The sequence below is a fragment of the Lacerta agilis genome, chromosome 5 (genome assembly GCF_009819535.1).
Source record: "Lacerta agilis isolate rLacAgi1 chromosome 5, rLacAgi1.pri, whole genome shotgun sequence".
Taxonomy (NCBI): domain Eukaryota; kingdom Metazoa; phylum Chordata; class Lepidosauria; order Squamata; family Lacertidae; genus Lacerta; species Lacerta agilis.
The window spans coordinates 39,723,556-39,749,449 of record NC_046316.1 but is presented as its reverse complement, the minus strand read 5'-3'; the positions used below and the strand labels follow the sequence as shown (position 1 = coordinate 39,749,449).

General features: G+C 38.5%; 1 protein-coding gene across 1 annotated transcript in view; it reads left to right on the top strand.

The window, feature by feature from the left end:
• Nucleotides 1-25,894, top strand: part of DOCK1 (dedicator of cytokinesis 1) — a 355,108-nt gene that overhangs the window by 299,506 nt on the left and 29,708 nt on the right. Inside the window, exons 38-44 of the mRNA XM_033149416.1 lie at nucleotides 4,978-5,097; nucleotides 13,455-13,544; nucleotides 16,337-16,441; nucleotides 18,528-18,669; nucleotides 18,848-18,926; nucleotides 20,478-20,562; nucleotides 22,117-22,203. Of these exons, the coding sequence (XP_033005307.1) occupies nucleotides 4,978-5,097; nucleotides 13,455-13,544; nucleotides 16,337-16,441; nucleotides 18,528-18,669; nucleotides 18,848-18,926; nucleotides 20,478-20,562; nucleotides 22,117-22,203 (708 nt within the window). The remainder of the gene's footprint in view (nucleotides 1-4,977; nucleotides 5,098-13,454; nucleotides 13,545-16,336; nucleotides 16,442-18,527; nucleotides 18,670-18,847; nucleotides 18,927-20,477; nucleotides 20,563-22,116; nucleotides 22,204-25,894) is intronic.

Below are 25,894 nucleotides of genomic sequence, written 5' to 3'. Positions count from 1 at the left end.
TTGTTTCCAAGAAGTACAGGTAGTGGGTGCCTGTTGTTATTTCGGCAGGAATGCTCTTCCACGTAACACTAAAAGCCCTGCTTCAAGTTACTGCTGAGTGGTCTTCTGAGATCTTTGGAAGCTGAAACAGCAATTCTCCCACAGATTACAGCGATCCACTGGGTATATAAGGAAAATGTTGGTGTCTCAAGTCGCCTGCTCCTGAACTGTATAGGACCTTATATGTTAGTACGAACACCTTGAACTTGGCCTGGTAGCAGATTAGCAGCCAATGCAAATCTCACAAGCAGGGTGTTACATGCTTCCAGTAGTTTGTTCCCACATGCAACTCAGCTGCTGAATTCAGCACCAATTGCAGCCTCCGGACCAACCCCCAAGAGTAGCTCCACACAGGGTGCATTGCAGTAATCCAACCAAGAGGTTACCAAACCATGGACAACTGTGGTCAAGCTATCTTGATCCAGGAATTGTCATAGTTATCCTACCAACCTAGTTGTTGTTTTTTACCAGCCACCAAGGATACCTGCTTCTCCAGTGACAAAGCTGGATCCTGACCAAAAATATAATAAACATTATAAATCACTATTTGCCATATCTCCATTTGCAGAACTATACAATAAACAGATTCATAATACTAAAAACACCTCTGACCTAGTTGATAAATGTTATCTATTTGATCTTTGGTGGTAGAAAAACTTTTCCGCATGTCTTCTGATACAATAACTTAAATATGAAACAGCCCATTCTCTTATCTGCTGCTTAGTTCAGAGAACTCAATATCTTTTTGATACTGAATTCATCAGCAGAAGGGGGAGCAAGACAATTTCCAGAGATTCCTCCCTAAAAGACGCTTTCAACAATCTAAACCAAATTTTGATGCAGCACAGATGCCTGCAGAATCACCAAAAATTTTCTCCTGCCTCCATTCTGTTGACTGATGTTTTGCGGAGCCGTATTGAACCAGAGGAGGTTTCTAGTTAAGGTAGATATGTTCTGTTAAGACAAAATAATTACTTTTTCCAATCTTTTTTGCATTGTACATTCATGGGACAAGCACAATATGCTTCAGTTGTAGCGGTATATTTCTGTAAATTATTTTCACTTCTATTTTTTTTTAATGCAATGAATTGGGGAAAACACATTGAACAGCATAACTTGCTTTTAAAAAGTTTTTTCTCCATAAGGGGATTTTCCCAGCAAATACATTTTGAGTTCTTTAAAGAAGCGATAGTTATCTCTAACTACTTTGCTCTGAGGAGTTTGCATGTGCTTAGGGAGAAAATTGATTCACAGTGTGTATATGTGATTCCCTTGCACAAATAATACTTTGACTAGATTCGTTCAGACATTTTTCTCCACAGCAAGGTGCCTTTGTGTAGCATTGTCCCATCTAGATTGCTGAAGAATTCCAAACCCCCAGTGGTCTAAGCACCACTAAGACAGCCTTACAGAACTAACACAGCCTTATAAATGACCTATGTGCACAGACTTTTGTATTTGATAAGATACCATATAATACTGGATCAGGATGTAGACATGGAGAATTAAGCAAATGGTACAGTGGTACCTTGGTTTATGAACTTGATCCGTTCCAGAAGTCCGTTCTTAAACCAAAGCGTTCTTAAACCAAGGCATGCTTTCCCATAGCATCGCCGGACTCAATTTACAAATGGAACACTCTCAACAGGAAGCAAACATGTTCTTATTCCAAGGCAAAGTTCACAAACCAAAACACCTACTTCCAGGTTTGCAGCGTTCTTAATCCAAGTTGTTCATAAACTAAGCTGCTCTTAAACCAAGGTACCACTATAGTTGGGATGCAGTATCGAAGATTATGTTTCTTTACATTCCCAAATGCTATAGCTCAGTTAGTAGAGCACTTGCCTTTTCCAGGTTCAGTCTCAGACCTCTCCAGATAAGGTTGTCTGTGAGCCACTGACAGTCAATATCAACAGTACTGAGCTAGTCTGACAGGTATAAGGCAGCTTGCTATGTTCCTGTACTCAGTTGGCCCTCTGAATGTGAATCTCTCAGGATCCCTTTCGGTTGGGTTCCGGTTAAACAAAGACATCTCATGATGAGGTAGTTGCGAAATAAGCAGTTGTGGGGTATGCTTGTCCTTGGCATATTTTGGAATTTCGGGACCCTTGGAAGGCAGGAAACAGAAATAAAGAAGAACGTAATATTTTGCAAAATTGGAGAAGAAACTATGCTGGGTCAGAACAAGCTCCATTGGTGGCATTGCCTAGTATTGAAAAGCTATAGTAAATGATACTGTGCATCTTTAGACAATATTCCATATTTCTACTTGTTTGGAACAACTGATTGATTCCCAAAAGAATAGTTCTAGACAGAAAATAAAGGAATAGAAACATATGCCATTCAGTTGTAACAAAGAAGTATAGATGTGGAACATTGTCCCAAGAAACATAATATCAGGTCTTCAGACTACTAGGCCAAAAAAATAGTTGTAAACAGAAGGTTAAAGGTGTACAAGCATAACTTCAGCACAGTAGTCTTTTGAATCTTGAAATTAGCAAGCCGTGCTATCAGAACAGAACCAAACATTTGGTGACATTGGAGTGTGCTGTAGAATATTGAATTACTGTATGAAGCAGAAGCCCCCTTTCTAACTCATCAGTATTTCTAGATGGTAGTGAAAATAATTTTCTGATGGGGATAATGTTATGTGCAAGATGCCCTTGTATAATTCATTTCAAAAATACCTGGTATGAACACTGGTAGTCACAGATTTATTTTGATGCTTCTAAAAGAAAATATTTAAGGGGGGAAATTAAAGGTACAAAGATTTAGTACAGGATAAACAGGATGCATTTGGGGGGAATGAATAGATAGCAGCCAAAGCCTGTTAATGTAGCAGTAGAAAAAGTGTTGAGCATATTTGTAGGACCTATACAAAGACATTTTCAAGTTTATATACTCATATTTCCTGAAATTGATTTGTAAGTCTTTATTTTTTTAAAAAAAAAGAGAGAGAGAGAAAATGTCAATGATATTCAGGTGACACTTAAAGGATAAAGCTGTCACTGAAGAGCTTTTATTAAAAGTGTGTGCAGTTTTTTAAATTGCTAATGAGAGGTACAATGTGCAGGGAAAGAAATCATGAAGATAGGCAGCCTAACCCTTTGCATATTAACTCAGTCCCTTCTGAGTTTAGTACAGTTTACTCCCAGCTAAGCATCCATAAGATTAGGATCCAACTATGACCCCATGCACCTTTACAGAGAATTGTATTCTGTATATTAATCTTGAGGAGTGTTGTGCAAGCTAAATTTCACTATTTTTAAGTGGCTGGTTGGCTACACATTTCAAAATTTGTTTGTTTGTCTACTCATGTATATCCCACCCTTCCCCCCAAGAGGGAACCCAGGATCGATTCAAACATAAAATAATAAAACATTTTAAAACTGTGAAATCCAGGCACATGCGAAACAACAGCAGTTAAAACCCACAGTACAAGAGTTGTGCAAAGGTTGTCAGATAAAAACGTTTTGGTTTCTACTCCAAAATGGTCAGAATGGATGACTGGCTAATTTCTCCCCAGCGGGAGATCAATAAACAGGGTACCACCACTGAAAGTGCCCAGTCCTCTGTCACCATCCTCTTTGCCTCTCCATCTGATGAGGACAAGTTGACATTCTCCTCCAGATTACAGCAGGTACAGTCACTTGGATCATTTAAAGCTTAGTACACAAGTACTGACCCCTTGAATCTGGCCCATAGCTCACATGCAGGCAAGTCAGTGCTTTGATGATTGGAGTGATATGAACCTCTAGGCAAATAGCAGAAAATTAAATAAAAGTCACTTTATTCTGTTTCAGTGGCTTTCTGTTACAAATTTGAATTATAAACCAGATATGTTAAGCACATCATTTTCCAAGCAGAGGAATTGAAAAGCAAGACATGGCAAGTTTTAAAATATAGCAGTATATTTCATACATAGAACATTAGGCCAAATCATGTTCTCTTCTTGAATTCCTCTCTTTATTTAATTGAGGCTACAACACAATACCTCTATCATGCATAGAAGCGTAATGAATTTCAATTTTATAATGATTCTACTGCCGCCTTATAAAATTTCAAAATCAAGATAAGTTTCTTAATTTGCTGCTGTTAATTACTTGAAGTCAGATACCTGGAAAAATAACAGCTTTCTCCTTGCTGAATGTAAGACTTAATTAAAAAGTAAAAAGAGCATTAGCTCTAACCTATAAATCAGACAGGCTTGCTGTGTTTAAAATGGTATAGTGTTATTCCATTGCTGATTTTAAAATAATGCAAGATCTTTTTCAAGTAGGATAAAAGCACCACCACTCTCTCCCCCCCCCCCCACAATCACACAAACACACCATTATTGAAGTCTACAGAAGTTTGATTCTGTTAACTGCAGTCAGTGATGTCTTTTTCTATTAACTGAATGGCATATATTGTCCACTGTGCCTTTTGACAGTTTTTCAACTTGTGGCCGGAGCCATTTGCAAAGCTCTGAGGACAAGAATGTTCCATGTTGATGAGCCCCTTCTGTAATTCCATCCGTAACTTTTTTCTTTCCCCTATACGCCCACATTTCATCTGCCTCTTTTCCTTTTGCTCCGCATATTGACATCACTCAGTGCTGCAGGCTCTTTTGCAATGTAAAACTGAGTGCACTGAGCAAGGATGCAAGGTCATTTTATTTGAAAGAGCTTTTTATTTAGCCCCTGCTCTGGTAGGTGAAGTCTTTTCTGGTCTGTGGTTGACCAGTTAACCTGAATGTATGAAGAGTGGTTGGTTGGTTGGTTGGTTGGTTGCAAAAGTGGGTGATAACTCCAAGGTGTCAACACTGATGTCATATTTTCCACCCACAAAACAACTTACAAATCCATCACATGGGCTTGTTTAAAATAGAGCTCAGTTATAGGTATATCATTTACCTGTTATCCCCTTCTTTTTCTCCATGGTTTGCCTTTAATTTAGTGGTCAGAAGAACCCTGCGCAGCACATCTTACACAGAGGGATGGATACCAGGCGGCCACACAAGGACAACTAAAAGATCAGCTCTATCAAGAAATTATCCATTATTTTGACAAGGGCAAGGTAATAAGGAAGCAGCTTCCACTGCTTTTACTGCAAAATTGTGAGCTACAAATGTGCCAAATGACAAAGAAAGAATTCATCAAATGACCTTCCGTGAGCTCTCAAGTTGAGATTTGCAAAGTTTTTCATGAAGAGACTGGAAGCTAGAGCCTAATTACAATGACAGGAGATACATAAAATGTTGAATAAACAGAAAGGGCATAGATTAGTGTGCAATTTACCAGGAAGGAAAGGCACATCTTATTCTAAAGGGATTTACTGATGATAAACTGATACTGGTAAAAACAGTGAGAGTTTAAGGCAGGAGGCAGAGTAAGATGGCATGACCAATTAGCCATCTAATTGGCAGATCCTATTACAGTTGCTCTATCCAGCGGGTAGCTTTAGGACTTCCCACAACAATTTAAAAAGGGTTGTGTCCAATGGTGTCCCAACACTGAAGTAATTCTCTTGGATTCAGACAGAGGGGCAGGAGGTGATTTTTCAGAAAGGAAAAAACTCCCTCAGGGGCTGTGAAGAGCCATGTCTGCTTGTCCCAAGATACGTTTTGGGGCAAGGAAAATGGTGGAAGAGGAGGAAGGAGCTTTTTCAAGTTTTTGTATAGAATGCTCAGGTGGCCTCACTGAGAAGTGCCAGGAATTTTGTATATGGAAGCAAAGAAGAATGAGTCCCCCACACTTCTACATACACATATAGGTATTTAGTTTGCAGAGATTGGTTTGTGACTAATTAAAGTGCACATGGGCTCAAGTCAAGTCTGTGAATATGCTTAGGGAATTGCTAGTGGCTAGTGTGCAGCAGATCAACATGAAGTGGATGGACCTAGGGTCAGATCCCTTCTCGGTCAGTAAGCTCACAACATGACCCTGAGCCAGTCTAAGCTACCTTACACACTCAAGATAATATACTGGGCGGTTCTGGTTATGAAATGGAGTGCTCATTCTGAGGATTTTCCTGATGTAATGTAATTGTGAGTTCCTTGGACTTTTAGATGAAAAGCAGGATACAAACAGGTTATAATAATCAGTAAATGGTTTGAGAGACAGCAGAAGTATACAGTGTGTCATATGAAACTGGCTAAAAGGAGGGCCACAGATTTGAAATATAATGTTATTGCTTGTGGGATGGGGGGTTATGAAACCAGCAGGACACAACAGTATTTTTGCAGCATTTCTGCTTCTAATTTCTTCAGCTTTTTAAAGGAAAATCAGCTCTAAAATCCCATGTTATTTTAAATGCAGACTTGTGCAGTTCTGCTACCATGGCACTAATTGGCTGTTCATGAGCAGCAGGCAAAATACCTGTTTACTGTGCTTTCACCATGCATGGCTCTACAAAATGAGAAATTCACAGTTTGCAAAAACACTGTTTTGTAGAACAATCTGGTTTTGGTTTTAACACCAATTGTGGGTATTAATGGAAAACGGAAAGTAAATGTCGGTTTGTTAAAGTACTGCTGAATGTTTGCTTTGTATCCTTTTCGGTTCCATTTTAGAAAGATAAGCAAAATCTGTACTATTCTTATCTGTGTTGTCAGCATTCAAGGAACAATTTTTAGCGCTCCTTATTGTTTACAGAGGTTCTCGAATTTTCCAACTGAAAATTCACATTATCTGACTTGCGTTCTATGTTCCTTAGTACACAGGAAAAATATGTACAGATTGAGTCCATATCTGGGGAACATTGGCAGTAACTGGAAACAAGTATATTTTAAATGGGCCAAAAAGAAAATTAAATGTGCAGGGACACCTTTGATCAGGGAATGTCAGGTATTGGCTTTGTGGGCTTATAGTTTAAATATATAAGAAAAGGTATAAGCTGCTTTACAACCCTGAAAATAGACTCCAAATAGACTCTTGTATAGAAAAACCTATACAAGAACCATACCAGTGGTCTATCTTGGAGTCTCAAATTTCACTGGCACCCTGGATGATGCCAAAATCTGGTGCCCCCCCTTCACCTTCTGTTGAACTTCATAGTTGTGACAGCTGCTGTGGCACCCCAGAAGCTCTGTGCCTGGTGCGAGCGAACTGGTTGCGCTCCCCTAGATCAGCCTTTGGCCACACAGAAATAAAAGCAACCACTAGCTGGCACAATTCAAAGGGTTGCCACTACTTGGTCTGTGGAGTTTTCTTTTTTATTTACCATACCTTCCCCGCAGGGATTATGGCCAGAAAATAAAAGTCCTGATGATGTAAGAAAGATAATTCCTTCCTTTCAAGGTCATGCAGTATTGGGGCATGACTGCATGTTTACTTCCAAAACTGTGGCACTAGACACATGGGCTGGTGTCTCTTCCTCATCCTGTTTGCTGCCTTATAGCAAAGCTGTTTGCTGGCTTTATAACAACATCTTGGAAGCTAGTGGGCAAGAGCAGAGCAGACCAAGGCTGGAGAAAACCTTTGTGGGTGAAGCTCCATTTGGCTACTTGGTGTGACATTGTATTTTTAGTAAAATGTACTTTAATATGCTACGCCATATATGTTTGAGACTGAGAGAACTTGTGGTGGGGGGAAGCTGAGTTCAAGTGTAGAATTAAAAGTAAAGTTTAATGACAAAGGAAAAGGAGTAGTAGAATAGAGAATAGTGATTTAAGGCTGCATTGCTAGTTATAGAGGGCAGGATATACTCAGTCTCTGTTCTTCTCTGTGTGTTTCCATTTGCTCCTTGAGAATGCCCGGGATTTTAGTCTTAAATTTATCACGGTTAAATCAGTGTTTGGCTACTGAATTCCCTCTGTTGTTGAAATCCCAGATACTAATGCAATCTGTAGTCAGGTATTTCTCAGTGACACTTAACGCTAAAGGTACTGCTACATCATGTTGGCAATTGAGAAATTATTTTCCCCTTCACATTCACCTGTTCCTTCCACAGTCCACAAACCGCTCCTTTCCCCAATCTTTCACCCTCCTGTCACACCATATCATCACCTTAAATCATTTAAATGTTAAATTCGGGAAGGCTTGACGTGGCTATGCAAAAACACGGTGCTCTTAACACTGAAAATGCAGCCCCAACAGTAGATAGTCCAGTTTATTATTTCTGATTTCCCATCTTCTGAAACTAAACGTGGGTTGGAGCCACATAATGAACGTTCAAGACAAGTACAGTTATTTGTAAGGGGCATTCTTCAAACAATAAAAAGGAATATTTAATTCTTTTCCCTTTTATAAACAACCTGTTATCCACCTGCCAGAATTACTGTCTTTCCTTGAATCTAGCTGGGGAGAAATGGCTTGGAAAACTGCTAGGCAGCAGCCCTGCAGCCCCATGTACCCATCCCCACGCATGCTTCCTTAGCCCCTGCAAAGCAGAGTAATGGTGTATATATAGTTCCAGCATATATTAGCTCCCTCTTAAGTGATTCTTTTCCTACTAAGACTCAAAATTCTCTACTAGAAGGCTACTACATATATGCAGGCCTTGCACCAATGAACCACCTTTACTCCAGAGAATTCAGAAGTAATTAACCTTCCATTTGTAATCCCTGCTTAACATGCTGGATGTGGCTTTGGTTACCCTGTAAATGGGATGTATAGGAAGGAAGAAGCTGAAGAATTGAACTGTAGGAAACAGGAAGTGATTAGTAGAACAGTGCACATATTAAGCCTGAGTATAAAGACTCCCATTGCCAGGAACTGATCATGATATAAATGGTGACAGTGGTTTCATACGAAACATCAGATTGAGAGTGCTAGTCAGGAGCATATTAAACAAAACTTTTCCTGCAGGATAAGGTTAATTGACCATAAGCAGATTTTTGTGTGTGCGTAGAAACTTGTATAAGGATCTGAGTGGCATGTTAGGAAGTTTTTCTAACAAAAAGGAAGAAAATCTCACTTATCAACAGCTAGGTTGGAGAGCATAAAAATAGTAAGAAAAGAGAGACCACTTCAATTTTTGTTTTATGAGGTTGTCATTGGGAAAGGTGATCCAGGAAATCCAGCTAGATTTGTGAGACATAGACATTTTGCTTGAGAAGTCCAATTCTTCCATCCAAATATAGATAATATGAGAAAGCTAAATTAGATGTGTTTAAAAGACTGACTTCCTGAGAGTGCTCTTCTTTCCATCGTTCGCTCGTGTTGATTAGAAATCTACAGAGATTCTCTAATCACCAACTGAAATACATCTTGTACTTTACTGGGATAACAAGTAATTACAAGTATACTGTAGCAGGATAATTTGCCTATCCATATTAACATTATTTCCAATTACTTGATAAACAATGAGAACAAAATAAGAGAATTTAATTTGTCATTGCAAAAGCAGTAAAAATAAAACAGAACAAAAAATTCTTGAGCATATATATTGAGTGGGTCCTTGCACAGTAGTAGAGCATCTAGAAGATGGTCCTAAATTCAATCCTTGGCAACTCTTGGTAAGGCTGAGAGAGATCTCTGCTCAAACCCAGGAAAGCTGTTGCTACTCAGGATTGACAGTACTGAGTTAGATGGGCCCAGTGATCTGACTAAGTAGCCATAAGTTACGAACCATAAGAGAAATAACAGATTCATCCAATTGCCTTGTGTCATTGGTACCAATGAGGAATTTCCTTCAATGCAAATACAAGCTTGAGAGGAGGGGTTCCTTTCAGGACCACAGCAGGGCAAGGAGAGGGTTAAATTCTCTTACCTGCTGCGATCCTGTTATTTGTGAGCCACAAAACACAAAAACACTGTTAACATTGCATCTAGCTTGGCCCTTAATTGCATTAAAATTCCACTTTAAATTCAACAAATAATATGTAAGCCATATTCTCTATAGATCTATTTAGTGTGTTGTGCACATTTAGGACTAGTTCGTACTTAGGAGTCGTATGTATTCATATGTGCCTCAACATCATGTATAGGGGGCCACGTGGACAGAGTAGGGTATATACATTGCATGCGCAGGCCTAGTAGCAGATGGCATGGTTGAGGCTATGCCACTCATCTGACATGCTCAGTACCTTGCCAGTAGCAGACAGCATGCTGGGGGTGTGCTGCTCACCTGATCTCCTTGCATTTAAGTCGTTCCTGCATATTAGGATGAAGAGGGCAAAGGGCAAGGTGGTGGTAAGGTCGGTCTGGAGCCAGTCTGGCACTCCTACCAGTACATTGATGCCACGTGGACCTAGTCACCACCTTGCCCTTAGCTCTCTCCATCCAAGTATGAAACAGCGACTCAGGCAGAGTGCAGTCATGTGAGCAGAGCAGCACCACTATGCCTTCTGCTACTGGGTAAGCCATACATATTTGCAAAATATGGACAAATGTGTGCCCATAAGCATTTCAAATTCTGCACACTCACAGGGTGCCCAACCCTAGGGTAATCCTCTGTAACTCAGGACAAAATGTGAACCATCTTTTGCAGTGTAATCTTTCGAACCCTAACTTTTTCAGGAGTTTACATTCTTCTAAACTAATAATCCTTTTCTGAAACATAACATTTTAACCTAGCATTACATTGAGTAGAACTTCAGTACCACTGAAACCGTTTCAGTGGCGCTGAAAGGGACATTTCCTTTCTACTCCTGAGAGCTCTTTAAAAAAAAAAAAACATGTGAAACAAGACCCCACATTTCATTTTTAAGGCTGTGACTGTTGAGTGTGAACGTTTAAAGTTATAGTTGCCTCCATATAAAAATAAGGTCTCCCTTTCGGAAGCTGACCCATTCCCATAAAAGAGGGTTGCTAAATGTTTGTGTCCCTGAGACACAGACCGTACATCTCATCTTTTCAGTGAAAGGAATGCATATTTTTTCACTGCAGTATCCCCAACGTCATTCACTTGTGCCTTTGTTAGGGTGTGTTTTTTAAAAACGTACATCAAACAAAGCACTATATACTGATTCTCTTTTCCTCTAGATGACTTGCCATGTCCTAGACAAAGCTGGGAAAAGTTCCAAAGCAGGAAATCTGAGAGGCAGCAGATTGGACATTTTTGACCTTCAAGAATATTTATAGATTTCAGTTATCAGAGGCTCTTGTGACAATTGCACTGTTCTCTCTCAAATAAATTTGCTGCAGTGAACATGGGAAACTTATTCAGAGTTTTCACAGGACTTTAGAGACAACTTCTTTTTTTAAAAAAGATTGGCTGTACAATTTTTTTGCCGTGCTGCGTGGCATTCGTTTATTGTGGTTGTATACAGTTGTGTCCTTCCACTGATGGAAGGTTCTTTGATCTAGTGGAGATTTTTGTGCGTGGAAAAGCGGACTAGAAAGAGATGTTTTTTCCGGTTCCCCTTCCGCATCTGCCAGGGCTTCACTCCCAATCTGCTCCAGAGGGTTTTTAGACCTATTGGACAGTGCAGGAGATTACAGGAGAAAGGGAAAGGTTGTGAAAAGCCTCTGCCTGGTTCATTCAGTTGAGAGACACAATTAAATATATCCCTGTATGTGGTTCCCAGCAATCTCCTCGAGCATCATGTGGATTCCAACCTATTGTTTCACATTTCTAGGGACCATTCTCTTGTGCCAGGAGCACTCTGCAATTCTCCTGCCTTACAGTGAGAAGATCATTTTATTTCCTGGTCATAGGTTTTCTACATTTCATGCACACAAACAATTCCTTATATACACATTTTTTTCTTGCGGAAACTCCAATATGGGCATGGTCAAGAAATTAAAACTTCTCAGTTACGCTATTTAACAGGGAAGCAGAATAAATTGTATTACTGTTATGACAGAAAAGTGATTGTTAATCTCTTGAATAGATGCATAATGGCATTTTTTTGCTACATTACGAAACATGATTCATATTGCTGACAAACCCCTGCTTTAAAGATGCTCTTAACCCTGCCTTAGTATTGCAAATGAGAAAATAAAGTTGTCTTTCAAGAACTGTATTTTCTATTCAGTTGGTGCTGTGCCTTAGAGAAGTAGCAGCATTTGGCTCTCTGTGCAAATTGATGAACTTGGCGTATTCCTAGTGTGCTTTTAAAGCTATAAATACTCTTCACTGTTCTGAAAGGAACAGAGAATGTCCAGAGTTGTTTTTTTCCCTTTGCTGCAGTGTCTTTCAATCTTGGCATTGATAAATTTCAGCTGTTTCTAACAACAAATATATTAGATCACAGTTGGGTGGCAGAAGATCTTTAATTAAATCTCTGGGGTTTTGTTTTTTTAACATAGTAAAACATGCAGGTAACTTGGATGAGGTTAACAAATAGGGATGCTAAAGGATTTTATTTTTCGTGTCTTCTGATATGAACTGCACCTGCCAGGGTAATATGTGGATTGGTTATCCTTCAGATTTTGCCTGTGAAGTTTCTGATGCAGTTCATAGCTCAAAAAATATCGAAGTGCATATTTTAGAATAAAATATATTTGGAAGATGTGGAGTCTGAGAGAAAATATGCTTAAACTCCATATTTTGTGGTAGAACAATTTCAAAACTACATATTTAAATACATAAATAAATACAAAATTTCACATGGTTGTATTTTAAAAGAAAATTAAAAAATGAATGCTGGAATCTGTACCAGGGTACTGGGAAAATTGAGGTTCATACATGCTGTGGATTATTACCCAGAGTGAAAACCAAACCCCCATACCATAAAAGCATTTAGATCCTATATAGTATCTGTGGGGGGGAAACAGCTACTAGAGGTACAAATCAAGAAATTACACAAGGGGAAGAGGGTTAAAAAAAGCATACACCAATGCCACCCAATCTAATCTAATGTCCCCTCTCCACTGCTATTATTGTTTGTGTGCATGCGTACATGCGCATGCACATGTTTATTTACCTGAGAACCAATCATATCTCTCATCTGGTCGTGCCAGGTGTTCGGTACCATATATTACATTATATTACAAATGCCTAAGCTAAATAGGTAATATGGCCAGATTGAATGCGATTCTGTCCTTAAGAAGCCATTAAAAAAAACCTAATTAATTAATTAACAGTATTTGCAGCCCCCTCTTCCTTGAATGATATGCATAGCATTGTGATGTATGTTGGAGGAGGAATAGAGCCCATTGTGCTCATTCATGTTTAGGTTTGCATGCCATGCATCCAACATCTCTCCCCTATTTGCCCTCTCATGCAACGACCTCACCACAATCATACCAAATAAATCTCTTTTCCCCCCCTTTCTCTTGGCTTATCAGTCAAGAGAGAAGGCAGCATGAATATAGGTATCCGAAAAGTTGCCTAGGTTATCTGTTCAAATTTAATACTGGGTTTTTTTTATTACAATGCTTGTTTTGTTGCTTTATAGGTAGGCTATCTATACACGAACAAACACCCACCCACCCACACCCACACACACACCATGAATTGCAACATATATTGCTGGGTTTTGGATTTTTTTTAAAAAAAAATTGCAACTGTGACTGAGGTTCAGATGTGTGCTGTTTTTTTAACAGATGTGGGAAGAAGCCATTGCCTTGGGCAAAGAACTTGCAGAACAGTACGAAAACGAAATGTTTGATTATGAACAACTCAGTGAACTGCTGGTAGGTTCCTTCTCAGTCCATTGTGAATTAATAAAAACATAAGATTGTTTCTAGAATTCCTGTTTTTAAGTTTTACCACTTCAAACTGTGTGGGGCTACTGGAAAAGTTGCTGGCTGCTAATTGAATAACTGGATAGATTTCACAATGAATTAAAAGAGAAAGTTGCTTCTGTTTAAAGTAATTGTGATTTTAAAAAAAAACCTGTAGCCCAGAACCTTTATTTTATTTTATTTATTTTAAAGTACAACAACCAGTTCCCAGGTGCTCTTAAAATTGCTGCTGGAAACCATATATCAATGAAGCATTTCCAGATCATATTTAAATTCTGCCTTAATTTTGTTAATTTTCCTAAAGTATCTCAGGGAATGCTTTCTTTCTACCCCTCCCATTCACAATTTGTTGTGGTTAATAGCTCAGACATGGCATAACACCATTCTCCCACTTGCCATTCCAAAGAGCCAATCCAGAAGGATACTCCAGTAAATAGTACCAAAAGTCTAAGAAATCGAGAGGCAGTAGATTGGTTGCACTCCCCATGCCATGCTCTCTCTGTGAAGGCCATTCATCAAGGCACTGCTAGACAGGGCTTAATACTTTCCTGCCAAACAGGATTTAAAAACCTTTGGGACGTGCTTTATTCACCAGGCGCTCTACGGGCATAAGACCAGGCTTTTGTCATGGCAGGCACTTACCAAGAGAGGGAAGAACGAGGCAGCAACTGCTTGGTATTAGGAGCGTCAGATTGGCTCTGCTGCTGCACTTGGCCATGCTGAGCTACAGCCCCTCTCGCTCTTGGTAAGTGACAGCAATGCAAGCTTTGCAAAGGCAGGTTAGCAATGCAGCATTGCCCCACTAGCAGGTACCGTACAAGACCAGGCCTTAAAGTAAGATTAGTGGACCAAAACAACAGTTCTCCCCTAAGCATTACCGGTATGCATATTACTCCAGCATTTCCACATTTCATAGTGTAGAAAACTCTTGCGGTGCAGGAAACAGTTGAATGAAAACTAGAAGCGTCCATTTAAAAGAGGAAATAGTATTTCTTTGTGTAAATGGTATTTCAGATAATTTCTAAACTAGTCACAACTTCCTTCTGGTGCTCTCTGCATAGTTACATGTTACTTTTGTTGACGAGTGAGAAAGCATTGCTCCCATTGACTGAACTTCTCAGCTTCTCTCTTAACATTTTCTTTGTAGCCGGGTTGCATTTTTGCCCTGCAGCTTGAGAGCATATTTTGTAATACATGCAGAGATGTATCCCAACCAGAGAGGCTAATAGGAATCTGAAGACAATTTGTGTTAGAGACTTCCACAGTTGGATTGGTGTTTTGTGTCTGTTTCACGAGTAGCATTTGTGACATAGATAGATAAAAATTGCTTTTGTTGAACAACTAGGTCATAAAAAAATTGCAGCACATGTCCTTTTGTATGTTCTATCAGCGCTGTTGTTGAGTTAATTTCATGCACACTTTGAATCCGACAGGTGACAAAAAAATGCATTGTTTGAATAATGCTTTTGTTGTTATACAAAAGCCTATTGTACCTACAATGTGTGGCTGATAATTCAGTGAGTGAACTTCCTCTTTCCCTCCAGCCCTCAAGGCCCACTTCAACCTCTCAAATATTGTCCAGAGGATCTCCCACATCTCAAGAACTGATTTAGTGGGACTGCATTGGGGTGGCTGCATGAGGGAGGAGAGGAAAGGCAGGTTTTTCAGCTTGTTTTGCTGATGGAAAGAAACTGTTGGATATATCCATATCTGTTTGCTGAAGAGCCCTGCGTGTACTTGACAAAACAATTATGGGCTTCCACCAGCCACCATATATATACACACACACACACACACACACACACACACACACACACTGGTATAGATAGATGATAGATAGATAGATAGATAGATAGATAGATAGATAGATATTCTGAGTTGCTCTTCCATTTTAGAAAGCACTCGGAAAGCTGAGATCAGACAAAGGTAGCTTAACCGTGTTGGGTGTGTGTTTCTGTTTCATTTGCCTTGCTTTTCATACTTAGCTGATTTTTCTTCACTTTCTTTCACTTCTCCCTACACATCAATTCCCCACCCCACCCCCGCTTTTTGCTTTGTTCCTCTAAAAGTTTTAAGATTTACTCTTTACCTTCCGAAACATTTCTCTGCTATATCTCTTTCTTCTTGCTTTTAACAATATCTGTCTTTAGAATTTGTAGAAATAATTTATAAAGCACTGTACTTTTATAATCTCTGTCCTACCCGCCTTTCCCAGTTGGACTGTGTTAATATGTCGACTTGTGAACTGTAAGCTTTGGGGCAAAGTCATATTTTTAAATTCAGTGGATGATACCCAACATTAGTCAAAACCCAGAGTCTCATTGAAATCAATTGCTTAAGTAGGCGAAGTCTATTTATTTCACAGGGTCTGCTCCGAGTATGACGTAGTTGGATATAATCATCTGTGTCTTACTTGGCGTTTTAAGTGATATGCAAATAATAAATATTTTATTATATGATTGGTTCCAAAAAGGAAATTGAGACCTCTGAGAATTGCTGAACCAGAGATAAAGAATTCCAGTTACAGACCAAAGTGTTTTTGCCAAGTACCTTCTTTTAACATACATGCACTAGTGCCTTCTCAAACCAGATTGAAATACTTTAATATGTTTAATATGTTCACTTGCAGATAACCAGGAATTGCATGTGTTAGGATTCTAAAGAAATGGAAAATGTAATTTTAACAAGAAAATGCTGTCATCTCCTGTTGTTTTTTAAACTACATATTTTTTTCTACACAGAAAAAGCAAGCACAGTTCTATGAAAATATTGTGAAAGTAATCAGACCTAAACCAGATTATTTTGCTGTTGGATACTATGGACAAGGATTTCCAACATTTCTACGGGTAAACGATTTCAGCTTTTGATGGGTAACAGATAGATGCTATACTTGAAAATGTCATCCTTTTTCAGTGTGCTAAGTTGATGAAATATCCAATACATTTTAGGATCTTTTCTCCCCAAGATGTATTACTTTTTATATCTATTTTTGGCTCTGTGATTTTATATAGAAGAAGCTTGCTTTACTCTGGATCTGTGCTTACGAATTGTATAATTTTCAAATAATTGAAAAGGATGATATGGAACCAGTGTGCATTAGATGTAAATTACTGATTTTGCAGATGTAATAATAATTATAAAAAAATGAAAAATATAGTGACATTTGTTCATACAGATTGAAGCTCCCAAATCTGATTTGTGATATATTAGATATAACAGTAAATAAAATCTAACAATTGAGTGGTTAATTTACTCTCATTTCCCCTCCCCCAAGTGAATTCATCCGTCAAATAGCTAAAGATATCCTCATCATTTGCTACTTTTTATGTCAAAACCTGAACAATGGGTTTCCGTTGAGAGAGAATGATACCTATACAATTTTATAGACTCTGAACACCTCATTTTGCTGATTTAGACATAATGGGAAAGTATGCAAATAAGCCTGCATGGGCCCAAAGCATGCACACTTCCCTCTTACACACTTGGTTTATTCTAATACATTATAGTTCTCTGAGTTTGGATGTCACTGGGAACTGTGGTTTGTTCGAAAGTAAAAGCACCCAATCTCTTCTTTGTGGGTACCCAAAACATGAGGCTCGGACAGATTCATTAATGTAAGGAGAATACATGGAAGGTCCCAGAAGTGAGCTTTAATGAGTGCTGCACTGTGAACAGCTTCCCTGCGATTCACTACTGGTTCAAAAACAGTCACAGCCTCATGCAGAAGTCTGGACCCCATATTTCGGGGTTATGGGGTGAGAGCATATTTGAACTAAAAGCAAGACAATGAAATCTATCAACTTCCCTGCTGTCTTTACAAAAGCAAGGCCTGTGATTTATAAAGCATTTTGTCACATGCAGACTAATTTGCAATACAGTACACATTTCTCTCTATGGGTAGAGTTATCTGCTAGTGATTTAGAGTTGCTAAATACAGCTCTGGAGAATTGTTAGGAAACAAGAGAAGTGGCAAAGCTGTCCTGAATATTTTACTAAAATGGAACTGAATTAGCATGCTCCATTTTCTTTATAATCTGTGTAGACAAAGGAATAGAATGCAAAATAAAAGCTCTGTTCAAATCACTGGTTCTGATACTGAACTGAACTCTTCGCAGGGGGTTCTTTGAAGTGCTTAGGTATAGTTTTTCTATTTTAAAAAATAGTTCATTCGTAGACATCCTATCCCAAGGCCTATTAAGCCAAAGAGGATCGTAGTTGGGTTTGGTTATGTAATCAGATGTGGGCCTTCATGGGTACCCCCTTTTTTTTTCTTGCTTCAATGACAATTGTTCCTTGCCTTCTCAACCCTAATAGTTAACTATTTCCTGTGTCTTTGCCATTTTTTATTTCTATAATCTCCAATCCTGCAGCTATTCTGAAGTCATGATTCATGTGATACATTTCTAGCACAATAGTTTCCAAAATACATAAGGACCATTCCATTTTTTTTCAGGGAATTTCGTTCTTAGCTGAATGGTTGCAGTTACATTTTATTTTATTTGCTTAATTTAACAAAATTTATATACTACTTGATTGTTAAAAACACACACACACTGAGCAGTTTGCTGTTGTATGGGGAACTGCTTATCACAAATAACTTCCCACAAGGAATGGCTCCCAGAAGGGCCAGTTTTTCACTATCACATCAAAAACGTAACATATATATTGAGTTAAAACTCAATGTTCCCAAACTCAAAATCTATAATAATAATAATCTGGCTAATTTAATATGCTCTTGATGCAGAATTTATTTTATTAAGCTTTTAATTCACATCAGATTTTATCTTCAAATATTTTCTGGATACTGTATAGTTTCAACGTTTGTAGAAATAGGTTTTTAAACAAATACGTGGTATACTTAAGCAAGATATATGTGGGTGTTGCTAATAGAATCTATAATGTACCCAAATTTCATTATATATTTGTTGATAGAACAAAGTTTTTATTTACCGGGGAAAAGAATATGAGCGTCGTGAAGATTTTGAAGCCAGGTTATTAACTCAGTTTCCTAATGCTGAGAAAATGAAGACAACGTCTCCTCCAGGAGAAAACATTAAAAACTCTCCAGCGCAATGTATCCTTTAAATGTGCTCTTTTGGTGTGATGGGGTCCCTTCAAAGAATCCACAGACCCATTTCCTTTCCAATGTCATTTTTGATAACTCTACTGTATAAATGTCCACTTAAGTTGAAATTTTACAGATACGTAATTTTAACAGTTTTATCATTACTGTTCTTAACACTGTAATTCAGATATTCAGTGTTTCACTGTAAAGCCAAAGCTTGATTTACCATCAAGATTTCACAAGCCGGTATCAGAGCAAATTTTAAGGTACAAATGTCTGAAATTTCACTGCACCTCATGTAGCAGATACCTGTGAAAGCTTCTGCCATAATAAATATTATAGTTCAAGTTACAGGTAGGTAGCTGTGTTGGTCTGCCATAGTTAAAAAAAAAATCCTTCCAGTAGCACCTTAGAGACCAATTAAGTTTGTTCTTGGTATGAGTAACATGGTTACCTCTCTGGAAATAATTGCTCTTTATGGCTTAATAGGCTGTACCTGATTAAAATAGATAACTTGATAAATGACCTGCTAAACTATATACCCACACCTTGAGCCAATCCTGTTCAGAAAGATGAAATAGGCACAAAGGACATATAATTAAATCAGGCATTACATTTTTTAATGTGGTTCAAGCAGAAATGAATTTTGGACTGGACACCTTCTCTGCTCTCCCCTTACCCTGTTAAAAGCAATGCCTGACCCAAGCTGACTGCATGTGTGCTAAGGATCTCACTTAACCTTTCATATGCTCTCTGGATTGACATTGCAATCTGAACTACCCCATCCAAACCTGATACAGGGCTTTTCTCACTATATGATTCTTGAAGGTCTTGTGGACTTTCACCTTGTCATACCAAAGATAAGCATGCCACCCAAACATATTGTCGAAGCCTTCCAAATCCAATACATCAGTATTTTCTAGTTTGAACCAATCTTTTAACCAGCAAAAGGCCGATGCTTCAAAATAAATCTTTAAGTCTGGCAGGGCAAAGCCTCCTCTCTCTTTAGAGTCGCAATCTGAACTACCCAAAGTCTCCAAAGTATTATGATGGACAACCTCCCATAGAATGAATTAAATGCCACCAGGGCCCAAACTGAAGGAAACAGTTGCAGTTCATAATCATAGTTGTGGCTCTAACCATAGGGTCTTTGGAGCCAAGGAGACATAAGCAACTACTCTACTTCATCCCGTTCCCAAAATGTTTTAAAAGCAACATTTCACTAAGTTATTTATTACTTATTTGAAGGAGTCAGTGTGGTATAGTATCTAGGCTCCAAATTCCCACACAGCTGTGAAGCACACCTAAGTGACCTTGGGCCAGCCACACACACTTTATATAATCTGCTTTACAGATTGCTTAGTGTGGGGTGGAGATAAGAGATGAGAATTACGCATGCTACCCTGGTCTTTGTGAAATAAGGGAAGAATGAAATATATAAAGGTGCTTCTTAAGCCAAATGTGTAAATACCATTTATATGTGAATGTGCCAGAAGATCAATAAGTGTGAGCAGAGGGGCTGGTAATTTTCTTTGTGGCCCTATACTTCTGGTGTTATTTGCAAGTCTATTCTAAGCCTTTTATCATTTGTATCCAACCTTTTAATCAAAAGTTACTTTAATAACCTTTTATTCAGTTAGGACTGGAACATGCGTAGAGGTCACTTTAAATCACTCGGCAGCTGTCACTGTGTGGAGAGCAATTTCATGCAGCGGCTGGTGATTTAAAGCCGCACAGTGAGTTCATTGTGTGCTGCAGTCCTCATTTTAATGTTCATGTGTGTTGTAAGAAAATATGTGTGATATTGTGTCTTTCAGTTTCTATAGGGTGAATGAGGTTCAGCGATTTGAGTATTCACGGCCTGTTCGGAAAGGAGAGAAAAACCCAGACAATGAATTTGCGGTAATTTTTGCATGTTAGACTGAGATCCATAATAGCTATTTGGATTCCATTTAGTAATCTTGAAATATATGCATGCATATTTTAGGAGACCAACATTTTGTTCATGGACGTGAATATTGTCTCTTAAAATGTTATATCCCTTCTATAAGAAACAAAGAATACGTCCACATAGAAAATACAGGTTTCGGTTATTAAAAGTTGACTTCATGAATGTGAAGATTTTAGACATGCAGATTAAACTTTTGCTTTCAAGGCAGCAATAATATTTTCACAAAACCATATGGTTGATCTTTGAATTGGTAAAAGCCAGTCTTTATGTTTCAAATCCTATATATCAGTGGGTGGAATTCAACTACATTTACCAACACAAGGATTAGTACTAGTGCAAGGAGACCCCCCCCCTTTCCATCCCCCAGTCTACTTGAACAGATTTAGGGAGGAGAAGTGGAGATTTTCCCATTACACAAGAATAAATGCTTGTGCTGATAGAACAATCTGCTTAGCACCATGTTGAATACAACCCAAGATAGTGATAGATGTTATTAAAAGATCACTAAACTTTCAATTTTTGTTTTTCTAAAGGCCAGGTCCGTATTATAGGGAGATCTTAAGCTGCATTGTGTGTAGACCCTAGAGTTGATGCTTTCTAAGGGCTAAATTGCAGATGGCCTTGAATGCATATTTACATGGTGGGAGAAGGGGGAACACCCTTTCCTCCCCTTCTGTGGTCCTGAGGAAAATCCATCTTCAGAAGCTTATATTTGCTTTGGGGATAAATTCCCATTGTTATTGTTGGAGTTTCTCCAAAATTTTCTGCCTTCAGACGAGGAATTTTCCTCAGGACTGTAGTAAGGGAAGAAAAGATTAAACTTCTTCTCCATGTCAGCTCTGATCCCATTCATTATCAACCTTGCCTCACCTGATGCGATTTGCTGGGTTCTGTCATTCCCAGTCAGCATTGGCTAATGGTCAGGGGTGGTAGGAGTTGTAGTCCAACAACATCTTAAGGGAAACAGGTTCCGCACCCATGATTTTTGGCTATGACCAAAGGAGTCTTAAGAAGTTCACCTTCTATGAAGTAGATAGAAGTTGTGAAAACTTTCAACAGTTACCAGCTCCCATGTTAGGAGAACAGAATATGCTCTGCTGTCCCATCTTCGGTAACGTACTGCAAATCAGATTACACAGCTATTTATCGAAAGTAATAAAAGTGAAAAGATAACAAGAATTGCAAAAACAGATTGCAATGCACCCAAGGTAGGGTAAAAAGAGAGAGACATTTTTAGCACATGCATGCAAGTACATGTGTGCACATAAAGAGATGCACAGCAAAGAACCATAAAGTTGATCTAGTATGGTAGATGGAAAAGTACCATTTCCTCCAGCTCATACAGGCAATCCATGAAATTCTTGTGCATTAAAAAAACCAACTTTGTAATATCTGTATACTTGCAGCTAGGCTTTTTGTGATAATGGAGATATAAATGATGGGTTAGGATAAAGCCTATCAATCTACTAACATTCTACTTGAAATCTTTTCTCTTAAATTTGCAGAATATGTGGATTGAGAGAACCATTTATGTGACAGGATATAAATTACCTGGGATTTTAAGATGGTTTGAAGTCAAATCAGTTTTTATGGTAAGATCAATTCAGAAGATTTTTACTGAGGTCGCTTAATCACATGGCTGCTATTTTTTTATTTAAAAAACTGAACGTGAACAGTTTGCTGATCTTACATTATATGAATACTGCTTCTGATGTTGATGCTATGGCTTAAGTTCCTGCCCTTCTGCTTCAGGAACCTCTGGCATGGTACATTGTGGTCCTCTTGATCACCATAACATGGTTGACACCATTGGTTAATTTCTTAGTGCCATGGCAAATCCAGTCACATTGTAGTGGGTTCAACAGTGAACTTCAAATAAGTCATAAATATTTTCTATCTCTATTATTTTCTAGCAACTGAGGACCAACAGTCCTATACTGTTTGAACAATGATCACAAAAAAGTCCTCCTCAGCTTCAGCTTTGGAGACCCCGGTGTGATATAGCATTTCCCTTTATGCATTTTATTGCATTGTGTGTGATTTGTTTAGTCTCCTTAATTAGAGATGATTGTTCAAGTAATTATAATAACCTTGATGGTAGGTTGAGAGCATAGGGAAGAATCTTGAGCAGTCGGTTATTATAATAATTTATTGCAAGTATTTTATGTTTAAATTTAAAACTCTGCAAATTCCAACCTGACACCAGCCACCTTTCTGTATTTCTTTGTGGCTCAATGAAGGGGGGTGGGGAGTATTAACATATAATTTTCATATGACTACACACACATTATGCTGTTCAGGTTAATTTGTTTGCATTTGCAATAAAGATAGAGGTAAGGATTCAGATAAACATTGACTTGAAAGTTTGAACACAGACAGATTTACATTGTAATGAATCAAGACATAAGCAAACAGCAGAAGAAACTTGCCATTTGCTATGCTTAGTGTAAGGAAAACAAATATTAAATACCAGAAGTCTTTACCAAGGCACTCTTAAACTTGTAGCCATGGCATTCATAGACAGCACTGTTTGATTCAGAGATGACTCCTCCTTGATATCAAACATTCATTTCAGAAATGTGCTGTTTGAGAAAGAAGTAGAAGACAGCTTTGTTTCAGTTGGCTGAAAATGTGTGATCTCTTTATAATATCTGTGTTGATTAAATGAGATCATTTAATACCCAGAAATTCCGTTGCAGTGCCAAACGATCACTCAAATCTTATGATACTACAGTTAAACAAAGTCTGTGGATTTAAAATAACAAGGTATCCAGAGCACATTGGTGGGTCAGATACATATATTTTTTTATTCACAGTACAGTATTGTGATTCATCACAGTGATTCAGGTACCACGTGAGTTTAGACAGTTTTTATATTTTTCCACTAACCTGGAAAAGGTTGTCTGGTTCCAGAAGGTATTCATTACTCTTAGTCATGAGAAGGAGGGCAGGAAGTGCTGACAGAATTAGGCAGTATAAGGCAAGGTGATACGGCAAGTACTACAGTGAGTTCTAGAGGGCTGGAAGACTTTGAGTGAATGAAAGAAACAGATGGCAAAACCAAGCAGATGGCAACACCAAAACATTGAATAAAACTCACAGGAGAGGGAACCAAGAGCAATAAAGAGGAGCTGGGTCAAACAAGCTAAGAAATCAGCAGAAGTCAATAATCAGAGATGGTGCTGGTGCTATATAAGAAGTTGTAGCTCAAGAGAATGTATAAGTATAGGACATTTAATAAATCTTTTAAGCCCAGGATCTCATGGAAATTTAATGGGAGATGGTCAGCAATCCCAAGAGTGCTGGCTCAAATTGGTGAAACTTAAGCATGTAAGAATCACCCTTCTGGGTCAGACCAAAGGCCCATCTAATCCATCAAATTATTCTTGCCCATGCCTGTGGAAACATTTTACTTTCTTCATATGTTATCCTTTGGTTGTAAACCACTTCTGTTGATAGATACAACTTTATGCTAGAACTCCCTGAGAGCTCAAGGTCAAGTTGAACCCTGGAACACTATACTGACCTTCCCCAAAGAAGGATCAATTCTATGGGGCTGTTCAGATGTGAGTCCTCATCTTTACACTGAATTCATGAGGCATGGGTGGGATCACATGCAGTAGCCATGGCCACATGGGGAAGGGGCTATATGCACAGCTCCTCCATTTAAGCAGGAAGCCGGTCAAGGTGCCAAACTCATGACTGTTGTGAAGTGTGGCCAGCAAGATGTCAGCAGCATTGGGCGTGCGGCCAGCAAGCTCAGTCATTCTCCCAACCATTCATTGAACTCATTAATCCTTTTGTCCGAACAGCTTTTTCATTAGTCATTCCATCTTCCCCTCTCTCTGGTTTGCGAGTATAAGTCTTCCTAAAAAACCTGATGAAGAAGTGAGAGAAAGGATTAGACTATTTAATTACATGGATGTACAATTAGCATGACTAGGCACTGTAATGAACCTGACAATGGCGAGAACCAGCCTTTGGATGGTGTTTATTGGGAGACATGTCAGAATTCTAATTGTGCACATGCCCCACCCCAGTATTACTGGAAACAATGGGTGTTGACCAGGATTATGTGAAATACTCTGTTCATGCTCTTCATTTGACCTTTCTTCTAGACGATGTTTTGTGAATATGCACAATGGCTGATGTTTGTGTACAGTGTCTAGTCACTATACAGATAAAAATGCTGCGGTTAAATATGTTAATGTATTTCTTTGTTATTTTTGTAGATGCAGCAGACAAATTAAATCTGTCTGTCTATCTACGTAGCTTTGTTCTGATCACACTACTGGGCACCGTAGAAGCGGCATTCACTTAGAAGGACAGTGTGCAAGGCTTTACTCATTCTGCAACTCAATTTATGCCCCATACTGGCCACATTTAAAAGCCAACGGTGTCAGATGCAGCAGTAAGGAGCAGAGATTTGATTGGCAAATGCAACAGAACTGTTTGTCATATTACTTTGCATTCCAAAATAATGCACAAAACACACTTTTAAAAAATGATAATTAAGGCAAGTTAGATGTAATCAGAGTGCAGGTGTAGGAGTGACAATTAGAAAGATTTGATTATAAGTGCCTTTCAGAAATGCGTTATGTTACTGATAGGCAGACAGAAGTGTTCTTATGTAAAGTTTATGCAAATGACTGTAATCAAATACAGACTTGCATTTTTTTACACATTCCAATTAACCCCTTATCTTATCTTTTCTATTCTCTCATAGTATTTGTTTGATTAAAAAAAAGTGATTGGTGGCACTGGCAGAACCCCCTTTTGATTCTTACATTAGGGTTTTGACCATATCATTTCTCCCCCGCTTTTTAGCTGCATTGCAAACCACTTTAGAAATTCTTGAGTGTTTCAAACATCACCTGGCATAATGCACCTAAATAGGAAAAGGTAGGGGGAAATAGAACCACCATGGGTTCAACTTAGGTAGGTCTATGGAGCTGCACAATTTAAAAAACTCTATTGGCATGGCAAGCATTCTAAATACAAGAGTCACATGCCAACAGGTGAATGTAGTCAAGGGTCATTTGGAGGCTGACATGACGGTGGGATTTGGCTCAGCTAAGTAATAGCATTGTAATGTGATTTAAAATTAAACAGATTGATGTAATGCTTTTGCTTTTTAGCTGCCATGAGTCTTAGGTGGACCAGGCTGTATATCCTAATAAATTCGGTGGTGTTGCTGTTTCAAGTGCAGGCCCGTGCAGAGCTTGTCTGAGGCCCGGGGCAGGAGTCCTATTAGAATAAAGTTATAAACTCAAGCAAAAAAGC